The 23,894-nt window shown below is 37.3% G+C and overlaps 1 protein-coding gene across 4 annotated transcripts in view; it reads left to right on the top strand.

Moving 5' to 3' along the window:
- The window catches only part of sts (steroid sulfatase), a 106,714-nt gene that overhangs the window by 42,384 nt on the left and 40,436 nt on the right, over nt 1-23,894 (top strand). For all 4 annotated transcript variants that reach the window (XM_031896683.1, XM_002938968.5, XM_018091434.2 and 1 more), the window contains 3 exons: nt 7,182-7,319; nt 10,666-10,825; nt 16,902-17,023. In XM_031896683.1, coding sequence (XP_031752543.1) covers nt 7,182-7,319; nt 10,666-10,825; nt 16,902-17,023 — 420 coding nt within the window. The remainder of the gene's footprint in view (nt 1-7,181; nt 7,320-10,665; nt 10,826-16,901; nt 17,024-23,894) is intronic.

Genomic DNA, 23,894 nt, shown 5'->3' with positions numbered 1-23,894 from the left:
CTTCATGTTTCAGTATATTTTTAAAAAACAATTCAAACATATTTTATGAACACCAGATTTTTTTAAATTGTTAGTGTTTGTTATGCAAGGTACTGTTAAATGCTCAGGTAGTACAAATGATAAAGTTCTGATATAAGAAAAAATGAAAGCCATAATTTTGACCTTGTCAGAAGCTGAAAGCAGATGACACCACTGATAATGCAGGGAAATATGAATGAACTAGTGATGAAGGAAAGATAACTCTAAATTTGACTGACATGCCACCAAATTGGATTGCTTAGTGCCATGCTGATGTGTAGGCAAAAATGATATTCTTAAGAAGATGGCAAAAATGCTAGATTGCACATCTATGAATAATTACTCTGCATGGAAGCTTTGCAATTTGGAATCTTTCATGCATAAAAGGGTTAATGACGGGCCTTAGCTGAAGGAGGTATGTTGTGACTATTATCTAATACATACATTACACTGTATATTTTTTATTGTACAGCAGTTATTAAAATTGTTAACATAATGAAACCTGTACAATCAGAATAAACAGAGCTTACTTTAACCATTGATTTTGCTGTTGAATATTAACACATACAGTAGATACTGTAACAAACATAATATGGAAACTGTGGTGATTAGGCAATAAATAGGACAAAGGCTACCAAAGTTCAGTAATTCATAGGAAGCAATCGTGAAGGTAGATAGAGTAATTTGTCTTCTGGACTATATGTGCCTGTTGTCTCCTCTGTGCAAAAGTATGGTATTAATGAAAAGAAATCTTAGAAATAACCCTAGTTCCCCTCCAGAGGAATCTTTCTTCCTTCCAAACTGCTTCTGGTCCTCATCACTTCAATCACCACGTAGGAGCATAGATTCGCTCACTCTCTGTGCTGCTCTGCATTTGTTAGCCTTGAGAAACAAAAGCTGCTTGTGCAGTTTGGGAAGGGAGTGATGGGGCCCTAGGGCCTCAGAGTTTGGTTCTACTTTTAGTGGAAAGAATGGACAAACTATTGGGAGGGCCTGCAAATAATCTCACAGAGGTAATGGTGACCTCTTTAGAGGATTATGGAGGATGCTAAAGCTCACTTCTTCTAGCATGTTCTTCTTACAAACATACCAAAAAATATCAGATGTATGATAACCAGTAGTTTGTTTTTTCCTTACACCAAATGCATTAAAGGACATGTAAAGCCTACATTTGCCTACAATGTATATCAGTTGAGCATGCCTCCCCCAACCAAATGGCATCATTTGTACTGCATATATCTCCTCCGCTTGCCAGCACCATCACTTTTTCCTAAAGCAAATAGCAGTTTCACCCGGTGGCCATTTTTCCTCTGATACATAATCAGTTACATTTAAATCTGCAAACAGCACACACACACAGACCCTTATTCAGCATACATTTCATCAAGAATACAGGCTCACACAGGCACAACTGTCAGATAAAAGTTCTGCTTTGTTTGAGCACTGTAATGGTAAAGCTGAGCTCAGGAGAAAAAAATTGAAGCAGACAGCTAGAGCTGGGTTTCTATGGAAACCAGCAATGCCATCTCTTTACTGGCTGCTAGACTGGAGGGCGTGTTTAGTAATCTGAGCTGAGAACAACTGAGCATGCCCACAAGCCAACAGCCAAAGCAAATTCCTGAGGGAGAGGGCTGAGTGGGTTTCAGGAGGAGACGGAAATCTAAGTGATTAAGGGGATGTTGCAGCCTTACTATTAACCTTTAGACAACCAGTGTGGCAGGTATTGAAAGATTTCAAAGAGGCTGTTCACTGATTAAATTTGTGTGTGTGGGGTTTACATGTAGGGGTTTTTTACCACACAAAAAGAAAAAAAAATTTCCCCAGCGAAAATAAATGCATGGCAGTGCAGTGTCAAAGGATGAGTCATGACTAGTATATATTGGACAAACAATCCCTGTTACTTAAAGGGGAGGGCATATCTTGGTAGCTTCAAGGACAAGGAAAGGTTAATATAAATTAAAAGTAAGTCTAAAGGCATTCTTTTTAAGTACTTACTGCATATCTAAATTCCCAGATCCCTGCTTGCTTCTCTGAGATATGGTGCTGGCAGCCTACAGCAGTGTGAAGACTACAGTGACATCACTGAACTCTCTCTCCCCTTCCTGTAGGTGCCAGCGGCAGCCTTCCTATTCTCTGAGCATGTGTGTAACTTGATCCTGTCTGCTGTTCTGAGCTACACATGCCCACCAGCCAATCAGAATCTGCCGGGGTGGGGGGAGGGAATGAAACACATGTGCAGTATGAAGCAAGGAGGGAAAGGAAGGGATAATACCTTTTTAAAGATGGCTGCCTGTTCTAGAAAATGTGAAGTAAGTGTGACTATTTGATTAGGTGAGCCAAAAGTGTGGCGTTTTTACTAAACAATAGGAGGACTATTGGGCAGTATGCTTTTTACATTTTGACTTGCATTCTCCTTTAATGCACAGAATGTCTTAATGTCCTATTTATACTGATAATGGGCGAGTGCAGAGGATCTCTTGGTGCTGTCTATATGAATTTTGTGGTCACAGCCTCATTGCACCTTTGCTTAACGGTTTAAAAAATTAGTGGTGAGCACAACTTTCCCTTTGTTCGCTGTAGTATATATGTAAGGCTATAGAAATGGAAAAGGCGGTTTACTTTTTGGATGTAAAATTAAAGCTAACCACACTGAAGGAAATAAGGGATGAGAGGTGGAATTGTAGGGTTTATATGAGCAAAATACACAGATGTTGTAAAACAAAAAAAAAACCATGTTAAATATATAGAAATATACAGTATAAAGCAAGGCAAGTATATTAGATGACATTCTTATTATAGGTCATTTTAATTACCCAAATGGGGAGGCGTAAAAACAAACTTACATTTTACAAAACTTAAATTTTGAATCTAAAAAGCTTGATTGAATGAAACCGTAATATATAAAGCCAAATGCAATGAATTTACATTCTACTCATAATTCAAAAAAAAAAAAATTTTGTTTGAAAAACTTAAAAAACTTGAATTGAAAAAATTGCTTACATTTTTTTTTGGGGGGGGGGGGCAACTCCCATTGACTTCTTCATGAACTCATGCTTTTAGATACCAACGTTTTGCATTTGAGTTATTCAATTTCTTTGTGCTTAATAAATATCAGACATTTTGGAAACAACAATTCATATTCATGAGTTTTAGTGCAAAAAAATTGAATCATGGTAGAAATGTTAATGTACACTTTGGGAAAAGAAGTAGATTGTTGAGTATAATAAAAAGTCTGTTATTTGCTTCAAGTCTTTGAGAAGCTATTTAGATAAAATGGCCAATGTATCATTGCTTGGGTATAGTTAGCAAGTGGTAATCATAATTAGAGCTCTGTAAAAACATTACCAGAGCTTTTAGATTAAACAATTCATTTTACACGGTGGAGCAATTTGTGTCATCAGCGCAAACAATTGTCGGAAACCTTTCTCCCTGCATCTGACTTACATCTGTGAATAAGAAAAAATGCTCAGGACTACACTAACTTAGCCACTGTGGATATATTTATAACCACAATATGAATTTTTCTGAATGCAACCTTTTTTCCCCCAGATTTTACAGCATCATTGTGATTGGGAGACAAGTTTTTATTGTACATTTCAGGATGTGGATGCAAGTTGTGGCTAGCACTATAATAGTGGGGTACCCTAACTTCCAGCGTGCCAATGCGTGGCATTAATAACAGCATTAGCAATTTGCTAGCCGCAGTCTATTGTGGGAACCCTGGAGTGGCAGTAATATCAGGGTTCTTGGCATCAGAGCAGCCTGGGTAGGTACATTAGCACTCATAAAGTACACAGATGCCATTGAACATGTTTGGGTGCAGGTCAGGGTTGAGCCCTAATCCCCCGCAGGGGCCCCCGCCCGACGTCCTCCCCTGAGCGTGCATAAGGGAAACGCATCAGGGGAGGACAACGATTGCCCTGGGAGTGGCAACAGGGATTGGTCTGGGCCGCTGGGGCCCACCGGCTGTTTTCCTGGTTTCCTGGAGGCCCAGTCCGACCCTTATGCAGGTACCTTTTATGACTGGTGTCAGTTCACATACAGAGTTATGCTTATTTTAAGCACTGGACTAATATATTGTATATGAGGCTTTATGTTTTTAGGTTGTACTCCAGATTCTTTTGTACAGTATAAGAGAATACATTTTAGTTTAATTTAGTACTTTTGTTTAGAGTTTTGAAAATAACCAAATCAAGACCATGTCTTTCCAAAGAGCATTCTTTAAAAAAGGGTTGCGTTCTTTTAGCCAGCACACTTAAGGGGGCATTTACTAACATTCAATTTTTTTCCCCCCAATTTGTGTTTTTTTGTGCTAAAACTTGAATTCTAAAAAGTTGCAGTTATTGTGTGACAAGTCATAAAAGGCACGATTTTCACAACTTTTCCATGACTTTTTTTCATTCGTGCTTTTTCAGTTCAGATCTTTTGATAAATGACTGCCATTTGTGGAAATGAGTTTTAAACAAATATAAACCCGAAAAAAATACGTTTTAGTAAATCTGCCTTCATGTGGTTAAGGATTTTGATTGTTGATGCTTGTTTAGCGTCAGTGGGTTCCTAGGAGTTCTAAGAAGCAAAGTGTACAATCAATCATTAAAGAAATTGAACAAACATTTGTTTATATGTATTTATTTAGACATACAGTGGTGTCAATTGCATCTTTTATTGGGTAGCATTGGCAACACTTCGGCAAGATTGGCCTCTTCTTACTATTTCATGCCTCAATCCTAAACAAAGTAACAGAAGCAAGCTGATTAAAAGGAAACTGTTATGGGGAAACATGCTGTTTTAAAAAGGCATCCATTAACAGTGCTCCTTACACTTAATCCTGCACTGAAAATACTCCTCTCTTTATGCCCAATTAAAGTAATAGGTAAATGGCATACCTCCTAACATTTGAAAAATGTAAAGAGGGACAAACAAAATGGCGTGCATAACACAGTGGAATTTTTGGCCACACCCATTTTTGTGACCACAAACACTACACTCTATTGTTTTAAAATAAAAATGTAAATAAATTATTTGCACAACACACAGTGTAATATCATATTAAAAACTACACCATCAAAACCATGACAGAATTCCTTAACAGACATGGAGGAGAACTGACTTTTGGTACATACAATTTAAAAATAACTCTAAAGCACCAGTAACATCAAAAGGGGAAACAGCTCTTGCCTAGTGCTAGTACGATCAAAACAGACCCATTTTGAAAAATACATTTTAGACTTACCCTGTTTAGTTAATGTTGATGTATATTTAAAAAGTGCATTTTCTTTCAGTGTTAACTTGCTGCTACCTTCAGCCTCCATGTTTACTGTATGTTTCCCAACGTGTGATTCCCTTGAGGGCAACTCAACGTGTGGCTTCATTTTCTGCACTACAAGAAGTCAATTCCTTCCTTATCAGTTGCTTTTTTGTACTGGTGGCAAACTTGCCAGAGGTGTTGATGTGTCATATAGTATAAGATCAATTGAAACACTGAACATTTTACAAGTATAAAGGGTAAAGAAGACTCTCAAGTCAAAGTAAAGCTCTCTTCAGAAAAGGCACAGGGCTAAGTCAATATTCTTTGAAATGCGACCAACATATAATGTTTTAGGCACAAACATATTAAGCTTTATTTTTATTTATTCCAGTTTATAGCTGGAATCACTATCAGTAACAATTTGATTCACAAGAGCTTTTACTTAACCAATGGCAGATCCTAATCTGTGGTTTTGATTTTAGCATGATAATTAGGGGTACTCTCACAACAATTAAAATTTAATATAAGCTTTGTCTCATGGAAATATACTGCTTTCTAAATATGATTATTTCAGATAATTATCCTGTTAATCATCACTGCCTCCCTCTCACCAATCTGTCACTCTTCATGCTAAAGTCAAGGTAAGTTATTGATTGGCAGGTAGTAGTGATGGGCGAAATGTTTTGCCAGGCATGGATTCATGGCGAATTTCCACGTTTCACAATTGATGGATTGTTTCACAATTGACGGATTGTTTCACAAAACGGATGAAAAAATACCGCGTGGAAAAATTTGCCGTTCGTCCAAAAATTGTCGAAAGAATAGTTGTGTCAAAAGAATAGTCATACGTCCAAAAATTGTCACAAGAATAGTTGTGTCAAAAGAATAGTCATGCGTCCAAAAATTGGCGCAAGAATAGTCGCGGGCGTCAAAAGAATAGTCGCGTGTCCAAAAATTGTTGCAAGAATAGTTGCGGGCAACAATATTTTTTGCTGTGCAACATTTTTCCATTTCACGAATTTTTCACCGTTTTGCGAATCTTTTGAAAGATTCGCAATTTTTTTGCCGAAGCGAAACGGGACAGATCAGAGGTCTAATGCATCTTTTTTGGTGGGGTGGGGGGCTCCCTTCCCCCCCCCCCCAAGGACTCCAATTCCTGCATGAAGAAAGAATATAGAAAGACAGATTGTCCCCGTGAGATCTACTTCTGACTCCTCCCCCAAGACACAGTGTACGTACACAACGCAGCATACGTACGCATTCCCACTAAACGCGCTGCACCTACGCATCCTCTGGTTTAGACGTGGTCTACTAGAAATTCACGGGGGATCGACTGGTGGACCACAATCAACATATTGGCCACCCCTGATTTAGAAAGTTTCTTATTTTAGTGAGAGGAAGCTTATATTACATTTTCATTTTTGCCATAGTTCCCCTTTGGGATAGTTTGCTCCATACAGGGCTTTGTAAAATTATTAAGACATGTAACTACAGAAAATAAGACAGACATTCTTAATGAAGTTCACTTTAAACATTCATAAAACACTTCCCTATGAAGTTCCTTCATTGGACACTTTAATTAATTAAACACAGTTCTAAATATAAGATGTTTTAATCTTGTTTACAAATTCACTTGTGATTTATATGATGTTGTTTTCCCCAGAACTGGTTTTGCAGGCTGTAGATTTTTTTAATTTGTTTATTGTTGACCTTAAAATGGTGCAGTAGTTATGAAAGTATCCCGCTGTATTGTTTCTAGGAGACATAGTCAATGGTTCTAATCACATGTAGCACATGCAGTGAGCAGCAGTGTAAAACTGAAATCTTTTTTTTAAATATTTTAATGTACAGTTTTAATGCATTTGTATTATATGATGTGTGTGTACTGTATGTTATATTTGTTTTGTTATTTCAGGAGAACTTTTGAATGAATTAGACAAAAGCCACCTTCAAAACCAAACAGTTGTTTACTTCACTTCTGACAATGGTGCACATTTAGAAGAAATCTCATCCTCTGGTGAAGTGCATGGAGGCTGTAATGGGATCTATAAAGGTAACTTAATTCTGCATGTATCTATGGATATTCTTGAATACATAGAAAGCCTGTATAGAACAGTGGCAATGCTTTGTATTAAATAATAAAAAAATGAGTCTAAAACATCTGGACTTTCTGAAAATAACTAAACTTCCTAACACCATTTCACCACTCAGCGGCGTGACTTTTTCAGTGGTAGGGAATAGCATTCAGTGGTAGGGAATAGCATTCAGTGGTAGGGATTGCATTCAGTGGTAGGGAATAGCATTCAGTGGTAGGGAATAGCATTCAGTGGTAGGGATTGCATTCAGTGGTAGGGAATAGCATTCAGTGGTAGGGAATAGCATTCAGTGGTAGGGAATAGCATTCAGTGGTAGGGAATAGCATTCAGTGGTAGGGAATAGCATTCAGTGATAGGGAATAGCGTTTAAACCCTTAAGGGAAATACAGTCACCAAGATTGTAAGCTCTACGGGACAGGGACCTCCATCCTCTTGTGTCTTTGACTACTTATGTACACAGTGCTGTACAGGAGAATAGATTAATACAAAGAGGGGGTTATTAAAATAATAATAGATAATTACAAATTATAACAAATACAAGATACAGTTGCAATAACATAAGAGTCAAAGAGACAAGAGCATGGGGGTCCCTGTCCCGTAGAGCTTACAATCTAGATGGGAGGGTAACTTATAGACACACATAGGAGAATATAAGTGCTGTAGGTTACAGTGGGTGACACTGCGTTTCCTAACTTACACTGGGTTTCGGCTCCAATTATCTTGACCTGTTTGCTTTTTTCTCCTAGTGGGCTTTCGTGAAAAATAAAGTTTGGCAGCTTTTAGGTCCCGGCTTTTAGGTTTTATGCTCGGAGGCTCGAGCAATCATAAATAGGACCCATAGGTTTGCCTTCCTACATCTGAAGCTGTATTGCATTTTACAGTATATGAGGTACACAAAGCCACACCCTTTTCTTATTGAAATAAGCAATGTAATGTAACAAAGATTTGCATGTTGGTAATTTATAGTAAAAAATAAATAGTTATCCATTTTGCATATCGGAATATATACTTTACAAAAAAAATGGTTTTCTTAGTTCTGCTTACATTTTGCATCTTTCTTCACATACAGTTCACATCATTTGCTGATTTGATGTTTCATATAGTTCATTATTTCTTCAATAATAGTAGATGCACCTTAGTCCCTTAAAGCTTATAGCTTCAGACACAGAGACTCCGATATTGCCTCTATATGTCACATGTGAAGGCAGATGAATTAAAATCTGAAATTTTGATTATTTCCCGAATTCAATAAACTCAAAAATCTAGATTGCACACTTATTTATAAAAAAAAATGAATCTGAGAACTCTCAATCACTTAAATACAGAAAAAAACACTCAGTAACAGTGAAATCACTTTCACTTTCTACTCATCATTCAATTCAATTCAATAAAAATTACTTGAACCTGAAAAATACACCTCCTATTGACCTCCTACATAAACATAAATATATTGCCATGGTTTAGCTCTTAGTTTTTTTCCAATGTTTTAGGGTTTTTTGCCACTAAAATCTTGAATATTTGAGTTTTGGAAAATCAAATTTGAAAATAGCAGCAATGATTTTTTTACAGCAAACAACTCAAATCATAGTAAATTTGAATGTTGATAATTTTGCCCCTGGTAAGACGTAAGTACTCGCAAACCACTTTATACATACATTTTACATAAAATTGCTCATTTATAAGACACCTTATAAACATTTATAATTAAAAACGTCCTTCTGGTTTAGTGCCACTCATGGCAGATATTGGATTTAATGCCGGCATCTCCATTCTGCAGCATCTGCATTTATATTATCAAGCCATAATGCTTATAAAGAGATTTGTGGGTACCCACTGATTGCCATCAGTGTAACATGGTACAGGGTCTTTGTTCCTGATGCTGTAGTATTTTCAGAGTTGGTTGTTACATACCCTAAGGGGCACATTTACTAATCTACGAATCCGAATCCAAATGGGAAAAATTCAGATTGGAAATGAACATTTTGCGACTTTTTCATAAATTGTCACAACTTTTTCGTAGCCGTTACGAATTGCGCGAATTGTCGTGACTTTTTCGTAGCTGTTACGATTTGCTCGTATATTGTCACGACTTTTTCGAATTGAGCGCTCGTAAACAGCGGGCAAACCTTTCAGACTTTGCATGATTTTGGAAGCCTCCCATAGGACTCAATGGCACTCTGCAGCTCCAACCTGGCCCAAGGAAAGTCACGATACTGAAGCTTGAATGAATCCAAAACTTTTGTACTCGGCGTGACGGCTACGAAAAAGTTGTGACAATTCGCACAAATCGTAATGGCTACGAAAAAGTCGTGACAACTTACGAAAAAGTCGTAACGACTACAAAAAAGTTGCGACAATTTACGAAAAAAAATGCAAAATACCGATCATTACGAAAAAAACGCATTGGGACGCTTTTCGGACGTTCGTGGATTAGTAAATGTGCCCCTAAGTGTGGATAACTATATACAACATGGGTTTTTTTTTAGATTTGTGGTGAAGAATAGTGATGACCAAAAAATTTGCAGAATACCTGCATTTCTCTAATTTTTTTCCGTTTCACAAATTTTTTGCCGAAGCTAAACAGGACAGATTCGCTTATCACTAGTGAGTAACAGTACATTGCTGGAAGGGAAATGGCTGGAGATTTACATTATATCAAATAGTCCTTTTGTGGCAGCCGGTAGCACAGGAAAAAGTGTGCAGTTTGAGGAAGGGGGGAATTAATTCTACTTAGTATTAATAAATCATGGAAGCTGAAAAACAGTTGTATATTACAGCAAGGCCATGATCCAAAACATACCACAACATCAATAATGAACAAAGAGATAAAGGTTTTATAATGGCCTTTGCCATACCAAGACTTGAATAACATGTAAAATCTGTGGTGGGATTTCAAACATGCAGTACATGCAAGGTGACTTGAGAATACCTCTGAACTATAAGCAAGGAAGAAAATTCTTGCAAGAATGGAAAGACAGCAGGCTGTTAGCAACATTTGGAAGCTGTGGTTTCTGTCAGTGTTATTAAGGACTGACTGTAAGGTGCCCAAACATTTGTGCATGCCACATTTTATGTCTTGTTTATTAGCTATCAATATTTACAATAAATAGTAAATTTGTTCCCAGTACAGGCTGTATTAAGAAAACCAAAAATGACACTGTGACTTTACCTGAATTCCATGACAGGCCTATAATGGTTATTCTGACCTATCCAGTTAAAAATCATTTTATTCATGCATGCATGCTTGACTTTGGCACAACAGTAACACCATATAATTAATACCAATATAATTTGCAATTTAAGGAGGAAAATCCACCTCATGGGAAGGAGGTATCCGTGTTCCAGGGCTTTTCCGTTGGCCTGGTGTGTTAGAAGCTGGTACGGTTATCAATGAACCAACAAGCAACATGGACATTTTTCCCACAGTTCTTAAACTTGCTGGTTCTCCTGTTCCGCAAGACAGGTACAAACCCTTCTTTTAATACAATTGCAGAATTCTACCATCCCAAGTCCAACAGTGATATTTTCTTTATGTATGCTAAATATAGTTGATGAAAATATGAATTTGTTCTTTCCTTTCTGATCAATTTATATATTCTGTTTGTAGAAATCAGAATTGCACAATTACAAAAAGGATTTTATTTAAATGATATGCACTTTTATTCTTTTTTCCAAGAACACTTGCAAGCTTTCCATTTTGTATATAATTGTATGTTTAAGATTATAAGATTTCTTGGTATTTTACATTGTATATGAGTTATAGTCATTATTTTTTAACACAAAATTCGAATGCGTGTTTCATAATAATTTAACATTACATATCTTTCATTATGAGATAAACATTATCATTAAGAACAAGATATATTGTCCATATCTTATTTGCAGCAAGTCCTTTTTTCTGTGGAACAAAAGAATCAAAGAGTGATGTTTAATTTAACTTGCAGAATGTTTCCAACAAAGGTATAAATCAATGGCTTATTTAAAAGTTGTTAAAACTTCGATCAACTTTTGCAACTTTTTAATGTATATCTTCCTGCTAGGCAGATTGTAAAATAAGGCCACGCATTTCAAAACCTGACCTGTATTACCCTTCTTATTTAAAGCTGTTAATTTGCAGTCAAATTAGTTCATCGAAGTGCATTAGATTTTTGTTTTGCAATTTGAATGTTAAGTTACCATCAGCATCAGGGTCACTTTTAATATTGTTCTGCAAGGTTGGAGACCCTTCTGACAGCCTGGTGTTTTTTTTTCAAGTGCACAGAAAGCCACTCCAATGTCTATGATATAGTATTTTTTTTTTTTTGCAAAGGAAGAAGCAGAAATGTCCTAGTCTTAAAGAATAGCCGACAACTTTAAAAAGGTGTGTGCATGAAATTCTTTCTATTTGTTTTGTGGCAAAAGAGCCCCCCAGCCAATAATTGCAATCGCTGGCCAGGATAAAGAAAGGAGTGGTCTTCTGTCACCTGACCCTCTTCCTTCCTCCCAAATTTCCTGTGCCAGACGTTTTGCTCGGGAAGTGCCCCCTCTCCATTGCACTTTGTCGCTCTGCCTAAATACATCTGATAGGTAGCAATCAGTGCTATAAACATTGCCTGACACAGCTATGATCATAGCTCTTACTGTTGTCTCCTTCGGTTCTGAACTTTGGAATTATAAATACAAAGAATATCTGTTGCTATGCCTGTTACTCCACATCACAGACTACAGTGCCTCTTATGCTTCTTAAAACACACCGGCACCAAGGGAAATCCAGTAGGAACTCTAGTACAACATTTTCTGTGTTGGCATTACATTGACTTAGTTGATGCAATGAAAGTAATACATTCTGCTACATGTATGTAAGAACAGGTGCAACCAGCTGCATCTCACTCTTACAGCTGCAATAGGCAGAGTTGTTGAGAGAGCAGTGATACCTTTATGACTTTATGTTTCAGTAATACTCTCTAAAGGCTTGCTCAAACTGGTGACTTGTGATATTTAAAAGCTTTGGTACAGCAAGTACAAAATGTATGTAGCTGGAACTGTGGTTGAAATTTTGACAATTGTTTCCTATTGTTAAAAGGGGCTGGAACAATGTGGGCGCTAGCTTTATTGATGTTTTTTGTGGCAGTTTAATTATTGGCACAGGATGAAAATGGAATGAAATTGTGTCACATTACTTTTTATCATGGAAATGTGGGCAGTTTGAAAATAAGCTGCAAAAGACCGATATTTCAGTCTAATGGCTAGGATTTTCATGCAAATACTTTAAGATGACTGCAGTTTGCTTGCAATAGTTCCATTTGCAGTACTGTTTGAAATTCTATAATGAAGCAGAGTATAGAGGAGTAGAAGAGAGGCTGAAGAGCTAGTCCAAAGGCTGAAGTCTATGCATGAGCATAGTGAGCATTAAGGTGAGTTCAGATGGCAGGCTGCAAAATGATTGGTCTCTGGACAGGCTGAGGATGGTATCGGTCAAAATACAGAAATTAGAATCAATAGCAAAGCCCATGACTGGCTGGCCATATTCACATCTTATGGATGCATCCATACACCATGAGCATGCTTAAAAATGCCCTTAGACTTGCTTGCTGTTAATTTGCCTAAAGAAGTGCACAATATGATTGTTGTGTTGTCATGTTATTCAATAGATTCATTTGGTGCAAGTCAGTTGCACAACCAAAAGATCGTAGTAGTGGACTCATTTTTGAATTGCATTTATTATGCAGTAAAAAAGACAGTAGGGTTGATTCACTAAAGTGCGAAAACGCATAACGCATGTTTTTTTTGCGTTAAAATTGACGCGAAAAAAATGCACGATTCGCTAAAGTATTATCGCATGTGTTAAGTCGCATATCGCGTGCGTTAATTTACGCGCAACCGCATGCGTTACTTTTTCCCCATTGCATTAATTAGCGCGCAGAAATAATACTAACGCATGATTCACAAACACTTAGGGGCACATTAACTAACCCACGAATCCGAATCCGAATTGGAAAAATTCTGATTGGAAAACGAACATTTTGCGACTTTTTCGTATTTTTGACGATTTTTTCGTCGCCGTTACAACTTTTCGTAAATTGTCGTAATGGTTACAAAAAAGTCGCGACAATTTTTTTTTTTGTGCCTGTTACGATTTGCTCGTATCTTGTCGCAACTTTTTCGTATTGAGCGCTCGTAAGCGGCGGGCGAAACTTTCAGACTTAGCATGATTTTGGAAGCCTCCCATAGGGCTCAATGGCACTCTGCAGCTCCAACCTGGCCCAAGGAAAGTCTCCCATAGGGCTCAATGGCACTCTGCAGCTCCAACCCGGCCCAAGGAAAGTCTCCCATAGGGCTCAATGGCACTCTGCAGCTCCAACCCGGCCCAAGGAAAGTCTCCCATAGGACTCAATGGCACTCTGCAGCTCCAACCCGGCCCAAGGAAAGTCTCCCATAGGGCTCAATGGCACTCTGCAGCTCCAACCTGGCCCAAGAAAAGTCACCATACTGAAGCTTTTTCGGCGCGAAAGCTGCGAAAAAGTTGTGACTTTTCGCGCAAGTCGTAGCGCTACGAAAAAGTCACGACATTTTGCGAAACATTCGTAATGGCTACGAAAATGTTGCGACAGTTTCCGAAAAAAATCACAAAATACCGATCATTACTAAAAAAAACGCATTCGGACGCCTTCGGACCGTTCGTGGATTAGTAAATCAGCCCCTTAGATGCGCTAAATATGGCATTAGTCTGTGCAAAAAATAACACCTACTTGGGGCAGGCGGTAATTATAGAAAAGTACAGTTAATGAGCTTTTGGCAACACAATAAGGACTTTGCAGAGGGATTTATTCAAGTCTGTGTTGGCCCTAGAGTGATGCAGCCTACAGTTTGCAGGGAAATGGTCATTTTCATAAAAGTAGTTTTACGAAAGTAATGGTGTGTATGGCTAATATGGCGTGCGCGATGCGTTGATTAGCGCGCATTCCATCAAATACCGCACGAAAATAGTCTTCGCGACTTAAATAATGCAAGCAGCATCGCGTCTAAATTAACGCAAATATACTTTTAGTGAATCATGCGCTGATGCGAAAAATTAGCGATAACATTTTTAACGCATGCTATAAATAGCGCTCTAAATATCAACCTTTAGTGAATCAACCCTTATATTTTGATTTGAAGAAATCAGCCTAAGACATTTGTTGCTTGCAAATATATTTTTGTTTTCTTAATGGTTACATTTATTTAGTAACCTTAAAGGGATACTTCTAAATTACACTAACATTGCAAATAACTCACTCTACCAATTAAAATGTTATTCTTGAAGCAACAAATGTATTTTTTTCAGTTGTAATATTGGTGTGTAGGGGCCATCTTGAGCCTGAGTCTGAGCTTTCAGAAGGAGCCAGCGCTACACATTAGCACTGCTTTCAAATAACCTATTGTTTCTCCTTCTCCCATGTAACTGGAGGAGTCTCAAGCCAGACTTGGATTTCTTACAATTGAGAGCTATTCTGATATCTACTGGGAGCTTCTATCTTGCTCCCTTCCCATTGTTCTGCTGATCAGCTGCAGGAAGGGGGGGTTGATATCATTCCAACTTGCAGCTCAGCAGTAAAGTCTGACTAAAGTTTATGAGAGCACAGGTCACATGGCTGTGGCACCCTGGAAAATGAAGAATATGTCTAGCCCCATGTGAAATTTCAAAATTAAATATAAAAAAGTAAATTTGTATTTTTGAATAACGGATTTCAATGCAGGAGTCTGCTGGAGGAGTTTTATCTAACTCAGTGCTGTCCAACTGGCGGCCCGCAGGCCTCTGTGTGGCCCCCCACCTGTCTGGCTGCTTTGATGGCTTACCTTTGTGTAAGATTTAAATAGTATCAGTACTGAGATTAACTGGCCCCCTGCATGGTTCTCACCTCAGATTTAGGATGTAATCCCCCTGTATTGTTTAAATATGTAATCCCCTGTGTTTTTCACACCTTTTAGTTTCTGCATTGTTCACCTCCTGCAGTGTTCACACCTCAGGCTCAGGCTGTAATCACCCACATGGGTATGGAACACACAGACAGCATAGGGCAGGTATAGTATGGCACATAGGCAGCATAGGGCAGGTAGGGTATGGAACACACAGGCAGCATAGGGTAGGCAGAGCATGGCACACACAGACAGCTAAGGGCAGACAGATTATGGTACACACAGATAGCTAAGGGCAGACAGAGTATGGCACACACAGGCAGGGCAGGCAGATTATGGCACACACATTCTGCCTGTGTGTGCCATACTCTGCCTGCCCTATGCTGCCTGTGAGAGGTGAACCTGGCAGGGGTTTGTTCTGGGAGTTTGTTAGTAGTTGGAAACAGCCATTAAATGGTCCCCAAGGTGTGTAATTATGTTGCTGGGGGTTGCTGTGCTATCCACAGGGGAGGAGGAGTCATATGGATTTAAGGGTTTGTCTTAATATGACATAATATAATTCTTTCATATATGAATAACTGTTGATATACCCGCAGTGAAGTCCAAGCATTTGGGTTTTTGCTCTACTACCACCATTGTGATAAAATGGGTGTGGTTCAAAAAACGGGAGTCGCCAAAACTGGCTTCCATTAGCGGCCCTCCACCATGTATGCTAGAGAAATTCTGGCTCTCGGCACCGCAGAAGTTGGACAGCACTGATCTATCTGATGCATTTAAAACATGTTTCCCATGACAGTATTCCTTTAAGGCACGGTATTGCAGATTAATGAAAGATTTCTATCCGGGAAACTGTAAGTCCCACACATTCCAGACAGTAGAACCCATTCCTGTAATCATCAGTTTATCATTATCACTAATATGCAACATTTTGCGGATGTACGTGTAAGTATGGGATTCTCTATATGGAAATCTGTCTTTCAGAAAGCTCGGAATTATGGGAAGGCTATCTCTTAAAAAAATAGAATTATTTGCTTAAAATGGACTATAGGACTGAATTTTCAAACGATTTCCTATTTCTCTGTAATAATAAAACAGTACCTTGTACTTGATGGGAACTAAGCTGCATGAATCCATATTGGGGGCAAAACAATCCTATTGGGTTTATTTTACGTTTAAATTACTCTTAGCAGACTAAAATCACTTACGGTGATTCAAAATATAGAAAGATCCCTTATCCAGAAAACCCCAGGTCCCAAGCATTCCAGATTACAGATTTTATATCTCTTACTAAAGTTGTAATGATTGTTAGATTTTTACTTTAAGATTGGCCCCTTCTCAGTGAAACCAAAGCCGCACAGTTAAATCAGCTTTATACACATTGCTTTCATTAGCAATCCTGTGAAGTGAGTGTCACTGCTTGTACATGTCTGAAAATTTGAAGAACCATGATGAAAGAAACTTGTTTTTAAAAAGCTTTAAATTAGGAAAAAAGTCTATTTTTGGGGGGACTTAAATAGATACAAACATAAAATGTGCAAGCTTTATCAGTCATAGAATGTATGCAGGTTTATTTATATTTCTGAGGGAGTCTGATGATTATTATTTCAGGCGGGTATACACAGTGCTTTTCTGATGAACTCTCTTATGGTTTCTTCCATGTGCAGAATTATTGATGGACATGATCTGATGCCTTTGATGCAAGGAGAAAGTATCACATCTGAACAGGAATTTCTATTCCATTACTGTAATGCATATTTAAATGCCGTACGGTGGAACCAGAGAAACAGTAAGTCTGCTGCAAGAAGTACAATTGAAATATTTATGTAATGTAAAGGAGATCACATCCTACAAGTGCGCAAATACTGTACATTTCATAGCACATCATTCTGTTTCCAGAGAATCAGAAAAATCTGGGTAAAGCTCAAACATGAAAACAACAACAACAAAATAATCTACGTGTTTAATCCATTATTCCATGGCAATCCATAGCATTAGCTTTTAGTGGTCATTGAGAGGTCTGAATGGGTCTTATAAATTAAGGATGCACCAAGCCCACTTTCTTTAGTTCGGCCGAACCCCCAAACCCACCCCAATGGAATACCGAACCAAATCCTAATTAGCAATAGGAATTAGAATAGAAATTTATTTCCCACCTAACATTTAACTCTTTCGAATGCTAATTAGGACTGTGGATTTGGCTGAAACCAAACCCTGCCAAAAAAGGCTGAATCCTGGTCAAATACTGAACCGAATCCTGGATTCGGTACATCTCTACTTATAATGTGGCTCATGTTTCTGCATTATTATGTATCTATTAATGTAGTTTTTGGAACTGGGGTTGCTTGTCTCAAAAGCTAGATAAAATACTGATAGCAAGTGAAAATTTATAGACTTATATAAAGTCGGCCTATGTTTGTGCTGTCTGCGTGGTGGGCTAATAAAACTCAATCATATGAATCATATGTCTAAAGGCCAAATTTAATGAAATAATGATGTCATACAAATTAGGCAATGCAAACCTCAAGGCAGTCTTGGGAGCCATAAATATTCCACATACCTGGATTATGGCTATACTTCACATTCAGACTCTTTTCATTGTTATTGCAATTTGAATTGTTCCTTGTGACCTCTGAGAACAAAAACCTGAAGCATGATGCGTAGCAGCAATGCACACATGTACACAATGCATTCCTATGTTTTATTATATTTCAGTTCATGTACTCTGTTATACAAAGTTATTTAATATGATCCAGTACATCACATTAAATATCATCAACTGAGCTATTTAAACCATGGTAAAATACATCAGAAAGCCTTGCAAGGAGTCAGTGATATAGTAGTGAATACACTAGCATGGCCACATGCCCTGTGCTGGTACTAAAATGGCAACTTATATAGTGGAAGGGAAAAAAAGTCCAGCCTGCGAATAATCAAAAAACTTGTCAGGTCTTCCTGCCAGTGTAGCCAATCGTAAACAGCAGTTCCACAAAAGTCAGCTGCCAGAATATTTTCCCTAGTGATGCCTGCTTATCCCTGTGAAAATAAGATCATTATTTTTATTGCTGGCTAAGACCAACACCATTTTTATTGCTGGCTTAGACCAACACCATATCTTTTATTAATGTGAAAAACGTGCTCCTTAAGCACTCGTTTCTAAAAGTTCAAAGACCTGGAGTTAGCAGCAGTTACAGATACAGGTATGGGACCTGTTATCCAGATTTCTCAGGACCTGAGGTTTTCCAGATAAGAGATCTTTCCATAATTTGGATCTCCATAATTTAAGTCTGCTAAAAATCATTTACATATTGAATAAACCCAAAAGGCTTGTTTTGCCTCCAATCAGGATTAATTATATGTTAGTTGGGCTCAAGTACAAGGTTCTGTTTTATTATTACAGAGAAAAAGGAAATCATTTTTAAAAAGTTAGAATTATTTGCTTTTAATGGAGTCTATGGGAGATGATCTTTCCATAATTCTGAACTTTCTGGATAACTGGTTTCCGGATAAGGGATCTCATGCCTGTACAGTCAATATTTGATATTAATTAGCCCTCCAAACCGTAGTGTATATGAACACTTTATGAAATTCCATAACAATGATCCAAATCTATGGGATTACCCAAAGAAATAAACATTGGTGTGGCAGCTAATAACGTCAATATTATATGGAGAGAAGTATTATAGTAAATAAGGGGGTGATTTATCAATGCTCAAATTATGATTTTGCAAAAATTAAAATTTTTTTGTGCTAAAACTCATGAATTTGAATTATGGTTTCAAAAACTTTAATGTTTGATATTTATTAAGCAGAACAAAGCTAAAACACTTCAGCATCTACAAGCCTGTGAGTTTACATAGAAGTCAATGGGAATTCTCCAAGACAAAATTTATGTTGTTTTTTTTTCATGGTTTAATTCTATTAAAATGTTTTAATAAATAAGCAAACATTTGAGTTTATCATTGGAACTGAAAAAATTAAACTTTACATTTAACAGATTTGAAAATGGATTAATAATTATCATCTTGTGAACACATGTTTAAGTACATGCAGCAACTTTTTTTTTCCCCCTTGAGCAAAATTGTTGTATTGTAGGACACATTGTCATTTAGTGTAGGTTTGTTGATTGAATTGAGTTTCTACTTAGGGTTGGATTGAAAATGTTGTTCTTCGATTTGGTCTGAAAATGAGCACTAACTTTTAGCCCCAGGGTATTTAAACTACGGCTACCAAAAAGACAAGGATGTAAAAGACAAGGATGTATGTTGACTGATATGAACTAAATTATTACATGTCACTAATAACTCATAACATTCTCTGACTGGAGGGAAAATATGAACTAATGTGCATAAGTGATGACACATCACATGTGCTTAAGTAAATCAGTAAATTCCTGAGATGATTTGGCCTGGTTACTCAGATAATTCATCAGAAGCAATACAAATTGGCAGTATTCATCAGGCAACAGCAGGACAATCCAATGGAGTAAAAGCTAATGAATCTGTATAGTGTAGAAGGAGATAAAAGACCACACAACATTTCCAGGGTTTTCTATTAGAACTACAAGAGGCAAGATGTTCAGGGGGATTATTCTGTTCTTACTTATAATGAACAGAATTACAATTTTTTACATTATATTATAGTTGTGAACAAATACATTTTATTTTATACTTGGAACACAGCTGAACGGGATGTGTTCTTACAGCCAAGAAAATAATCTCTTTTGTTTTTCTTTTAAAAAAATACTGTACAACTAAGATCTAGGCCATGGTATCTTACTAAACTGACCCCATTAGAATTATGGTGACAATAATTTATGCAACATGGAAACTGAAATACTTTATATAGAGAGGCAAATCGAGGGAAAGCAGTATACAGTATTTGAGTATGGAAGTTTTATATTCTGATTTTGGCCAGAGGATATGCTTTCCGGTAGCTTTATTCTTCTAGACCAGGGGTCCCCAAACTATTTTACCTGTAAACCACATTCAAATGTAAAATGAGTTGGGGAACAACACAAGCATGAAAAAGCTTTATGGGGGTGCTAATTAACGACTGTGATTGGCTATTAGGTAGCCCCTATGTAGACTGGCAGCCTACCCAAGGCTCTGTTTGTCAGTACACCTGTTTTTTTATGCACCCTAAACTTTCCTTCAAGCCAGGAATTCTAAAATAAGCACCTGCTTTGAGACAACTGGGAGAAACATCCAAGGGTTTGGGGAGCAACATGTTACCAGTTGGAAATCACTGTCCTAGATGCTGAAGTATGTTGGAATAGCTTGGCTATTTAGCCATATTATTGGAACCTCTTTGGAGAGTGTCTTTTAAATAAAACACCCTAATTAAAGACAGACTAAAAGGTGCTCTTAGCCACCCCACCCCCCTGCAAAAGGCAGTTTAAAATTGACATTAAGGGAGCTGTCTTAGGCCACAGCTTTTAAAAAGTTAAACGGCTGAATACCCCTCAGGGAAAAATACATGTTCTTTTGGTATTGGATTTCTTGTAGGCCCAGCTATAATAAAATATCTTGTGTTTAGCTAATGGTCTGAAGAACAGGATTTATTATATGTCATGGTCTGCTGCAAAGCACCTGATTTGCTACACTTGTGTATATAAAGATAAAAGGCTTTACACAGAAGTTGGATGGTTTGTTATCACAGTGGCAATATAATGTTTATTTCAAAAATTTGGACTCGCATTATACTTTATATTTGAATATTTATTATGTGAACTTTTTTGTAAAAAGACAATTATTTTGATAAAATCAACCCTTTATAAAACTAAAATAAATATATATATAAACTGAATGAAAGGGGAGAACCGGATAATACATGTGAATATTTAACCTTATACATTACCAAAGTATTTGGGGTGATTCTATGTGTCAGTACTGTTATCCCTTTTCATTCGGCATCTGATTAAAGGGGCACTTCATTTCCACTACGCCATCATCTTTTCATTTTACAGCCTAGTTGATAGGTAGGAACATTTTTCACTGCTGGCATAAGCTGTTTTCTTTGTTTACCTAATTATCTTCCTCTGCCGTAGACGTCAACTCCTATAGTCCTGTTCAGCACTGCCTGAAATTATAAGAGCAAGAGAAATAATTGAAAGATTAGGTGAGGGATAGATATTAAACGAATGCACCAACATAATCACAGTCTATGCAGTAAATAAGGGTTTGGAAATGTCTATGGCCTTGTTCATTACATAAAAGTCCACATTCCAGAGCTCTTGTATAAGCACATAACATGTCCCATATCCCATTGTGATTTGCTAAATACAGTGTCCAGGGAAAATTGAGAGATTATATATAAAAGGATCTTTTCTGAGCCATCTGAATATTCAGAAAAAATATCTGCCTTTTATTCTTGAACTGTGCTCCAATCCAATGTTATCCTAGTCAAGTTTAAAGGACAACTCTACTGGTAAATCCTTGAGACATAAGGGATAATTTCCTTAGTAGAAGAAGACACTGCCTTGTGCTTATTCTGCATTGCCACAGGTCTTTATGTTCCATTTTGGAGTGCAGAGACCTGCATAGACACACAACTTAAGCAGAAAATGTAGGCTGCAATGGGGCCCTCTCCATCTTTCCTATGGCAGGCAGAAAGAACAGGGCTGGCTTTGCACTCTTGGCATCTAGCACTGAATTTTAAATATGGTGTGAGGTAGGTGCAAAGTCCAGCATTCCCTGAGGAGATATTGCTCATTAAATGAGCACTAAAGGGCACACTCTTACACCCTTTAGTGCTATAGCATTTACATCCTGGAGAAAAGTAAATGGTCCCTAGACCCTTATACTCTATGTTTTTTAGCCAAAATGTTTGTGATGTATGGCAATTCCTGTGTTCTGTACCACTGGTCACCTTAAAAGGGCCGTATACATTGAAAACACCTTCACTAAAAACAAGCACCCTAAATAGGACTTGTTGAAATTCTATCTATAATTTTAATGTTTTTTTAAAAAAAATCCATATTTTCCTATCCATTATCAAGTACTGATGTGAAAGATATTTTCCACTAAACCTAACCCCCCACCCTTGCTTTATAAACAAACCCATATAGCCAAAACCATATATATTTCTTAATCAAACCAATAGGCAAATAGCATGTTCATCACAATATCCATTATCTCATGTTGAAAAGGGGTGTATACTGTCTCTTTAATGTCAACAAATCTTTTCCTCTCTCTTTTATTACCATGTTATAAACTTTATCAACATTTTCAAGAAACTGGCTTGTTTGGCTACCTAGTCCTTGATAATGATTTACTTGTAAAGAGCTCTGAGAAATAAAGCTTGGTAGTCCCCTCTGGCAAAAGGGTTTGATTTCCCAATAGGAATTCGGGGAAGCATCTACGATTTAAACTATAGCAGCCACAATTGCTAAACTTAAATCATTTTTTTTAATAAAAGCTTGTTGTATGAATCTATATTGACTCTCAGAAGTGATGTCTCTCTGTTCTTTAGAATGAGTGATTAGATGTTATATCTGCCTGTCTATTCTTGTGCCCCGCGTAAGCAAACTGTACATGTGGGCGAATAGTCAACAGAACAAAAGCATGTATTTTTACTCTTTTATTATTTATGTATAATATTGATTAGTATATTGCTATTTTCATTACAGTTATATTCTGTTGGTGTCTTCTGGTGACCAGTTTAGATGATTACAGTACAGGTATAGGATCCGTTCCATGGAAACCAATCATCCAAAAAGCTCTGAATTTCGGGAAGGCCATAGACATTTTAATCAAATAATTAATGTTTTTTCCTTTTATCTGTAATAATTAATAAGTACATTGTACTTTATCCCAACTAAGACAGAATTTATCTTTATAGGAGGCAAAACTATTCTATTGGGTTTGATTAATTTTTAAATGATTTTTTAGTAGAGGGGCACATTTATCAATGTACGATTGGGCCCGAATGGGAAAATTTTTTCTAATGTATAGAACTTTGCGTATTTTCCACAATATTTTCGTTCATGCTTTGTGTCAATTTGTGCGACAAAATCGTATTTGTCGCAACGACTACAAAAGTTTCGGAATTCATTCAAGCTTCGGTATTGTGACTTTCTTGTGGCCAGGTTGGAGCTGCAGAGTGCCGTTGAGTCCTATGGGAGGCTTCCAAAATCATGCATTGAAGGTTCAAAGTCAGAAAGGTTTTCGTGCCATTTACGATAGTTCGGATACGAAAATTTCAAAATCCCTAGCATTCTATATTTATTCACTATTCTTTTATACATAACATCCATGATTTCACAGTACATTTTTCTGGTTTGGATTTGTTAAACATTCTCAATTTTTTATTCGCTGTATACATTTTTAATGTGGATCTGCCAAGGTGTACAGGTGCACAGCACCTTCAAAATAGCAAAGAAATCCCGGGAGTTATGTTCAGAGTTGCTGTTGCTTTGATAAATACTGTCATCCAAGAAAGTAATTGTAAGGGTTTACTGACATCGATGATACTCTCACTCTAATCACTAAAATGGGTGTTTGAGGTCAATTTTAACTAAGTCTGTAACGGCATCTAGTTTTAATGGGCAGAATTGAGTTCAGAGCTGAAAGACTAAAAGAGTAGATCAGGCCATTTAGTAGTTCTGCTAAGAGTTGCTCTAAGTCGCGTGGTTCACTTCTGACCCTGTCCGCATCTGA

Source organism: Xenopus tropicalis, chromosome 2 (genome assembly GCF_000004195.4).
Source record: "Xenopus tropicalis strain Nigerian chromosome 2, UCB_Xtro_10.0, whole genome shotgun sequence".
Lineage (NCBI taxonomy): Eukaryota > Metazoa > Chordata > Amphibia > Anura > Pipidae > Xenopus > Xenopus tropicalis.
This window is presented reverse-complemented; position numbering and strand designations above follow the sequence as displayed.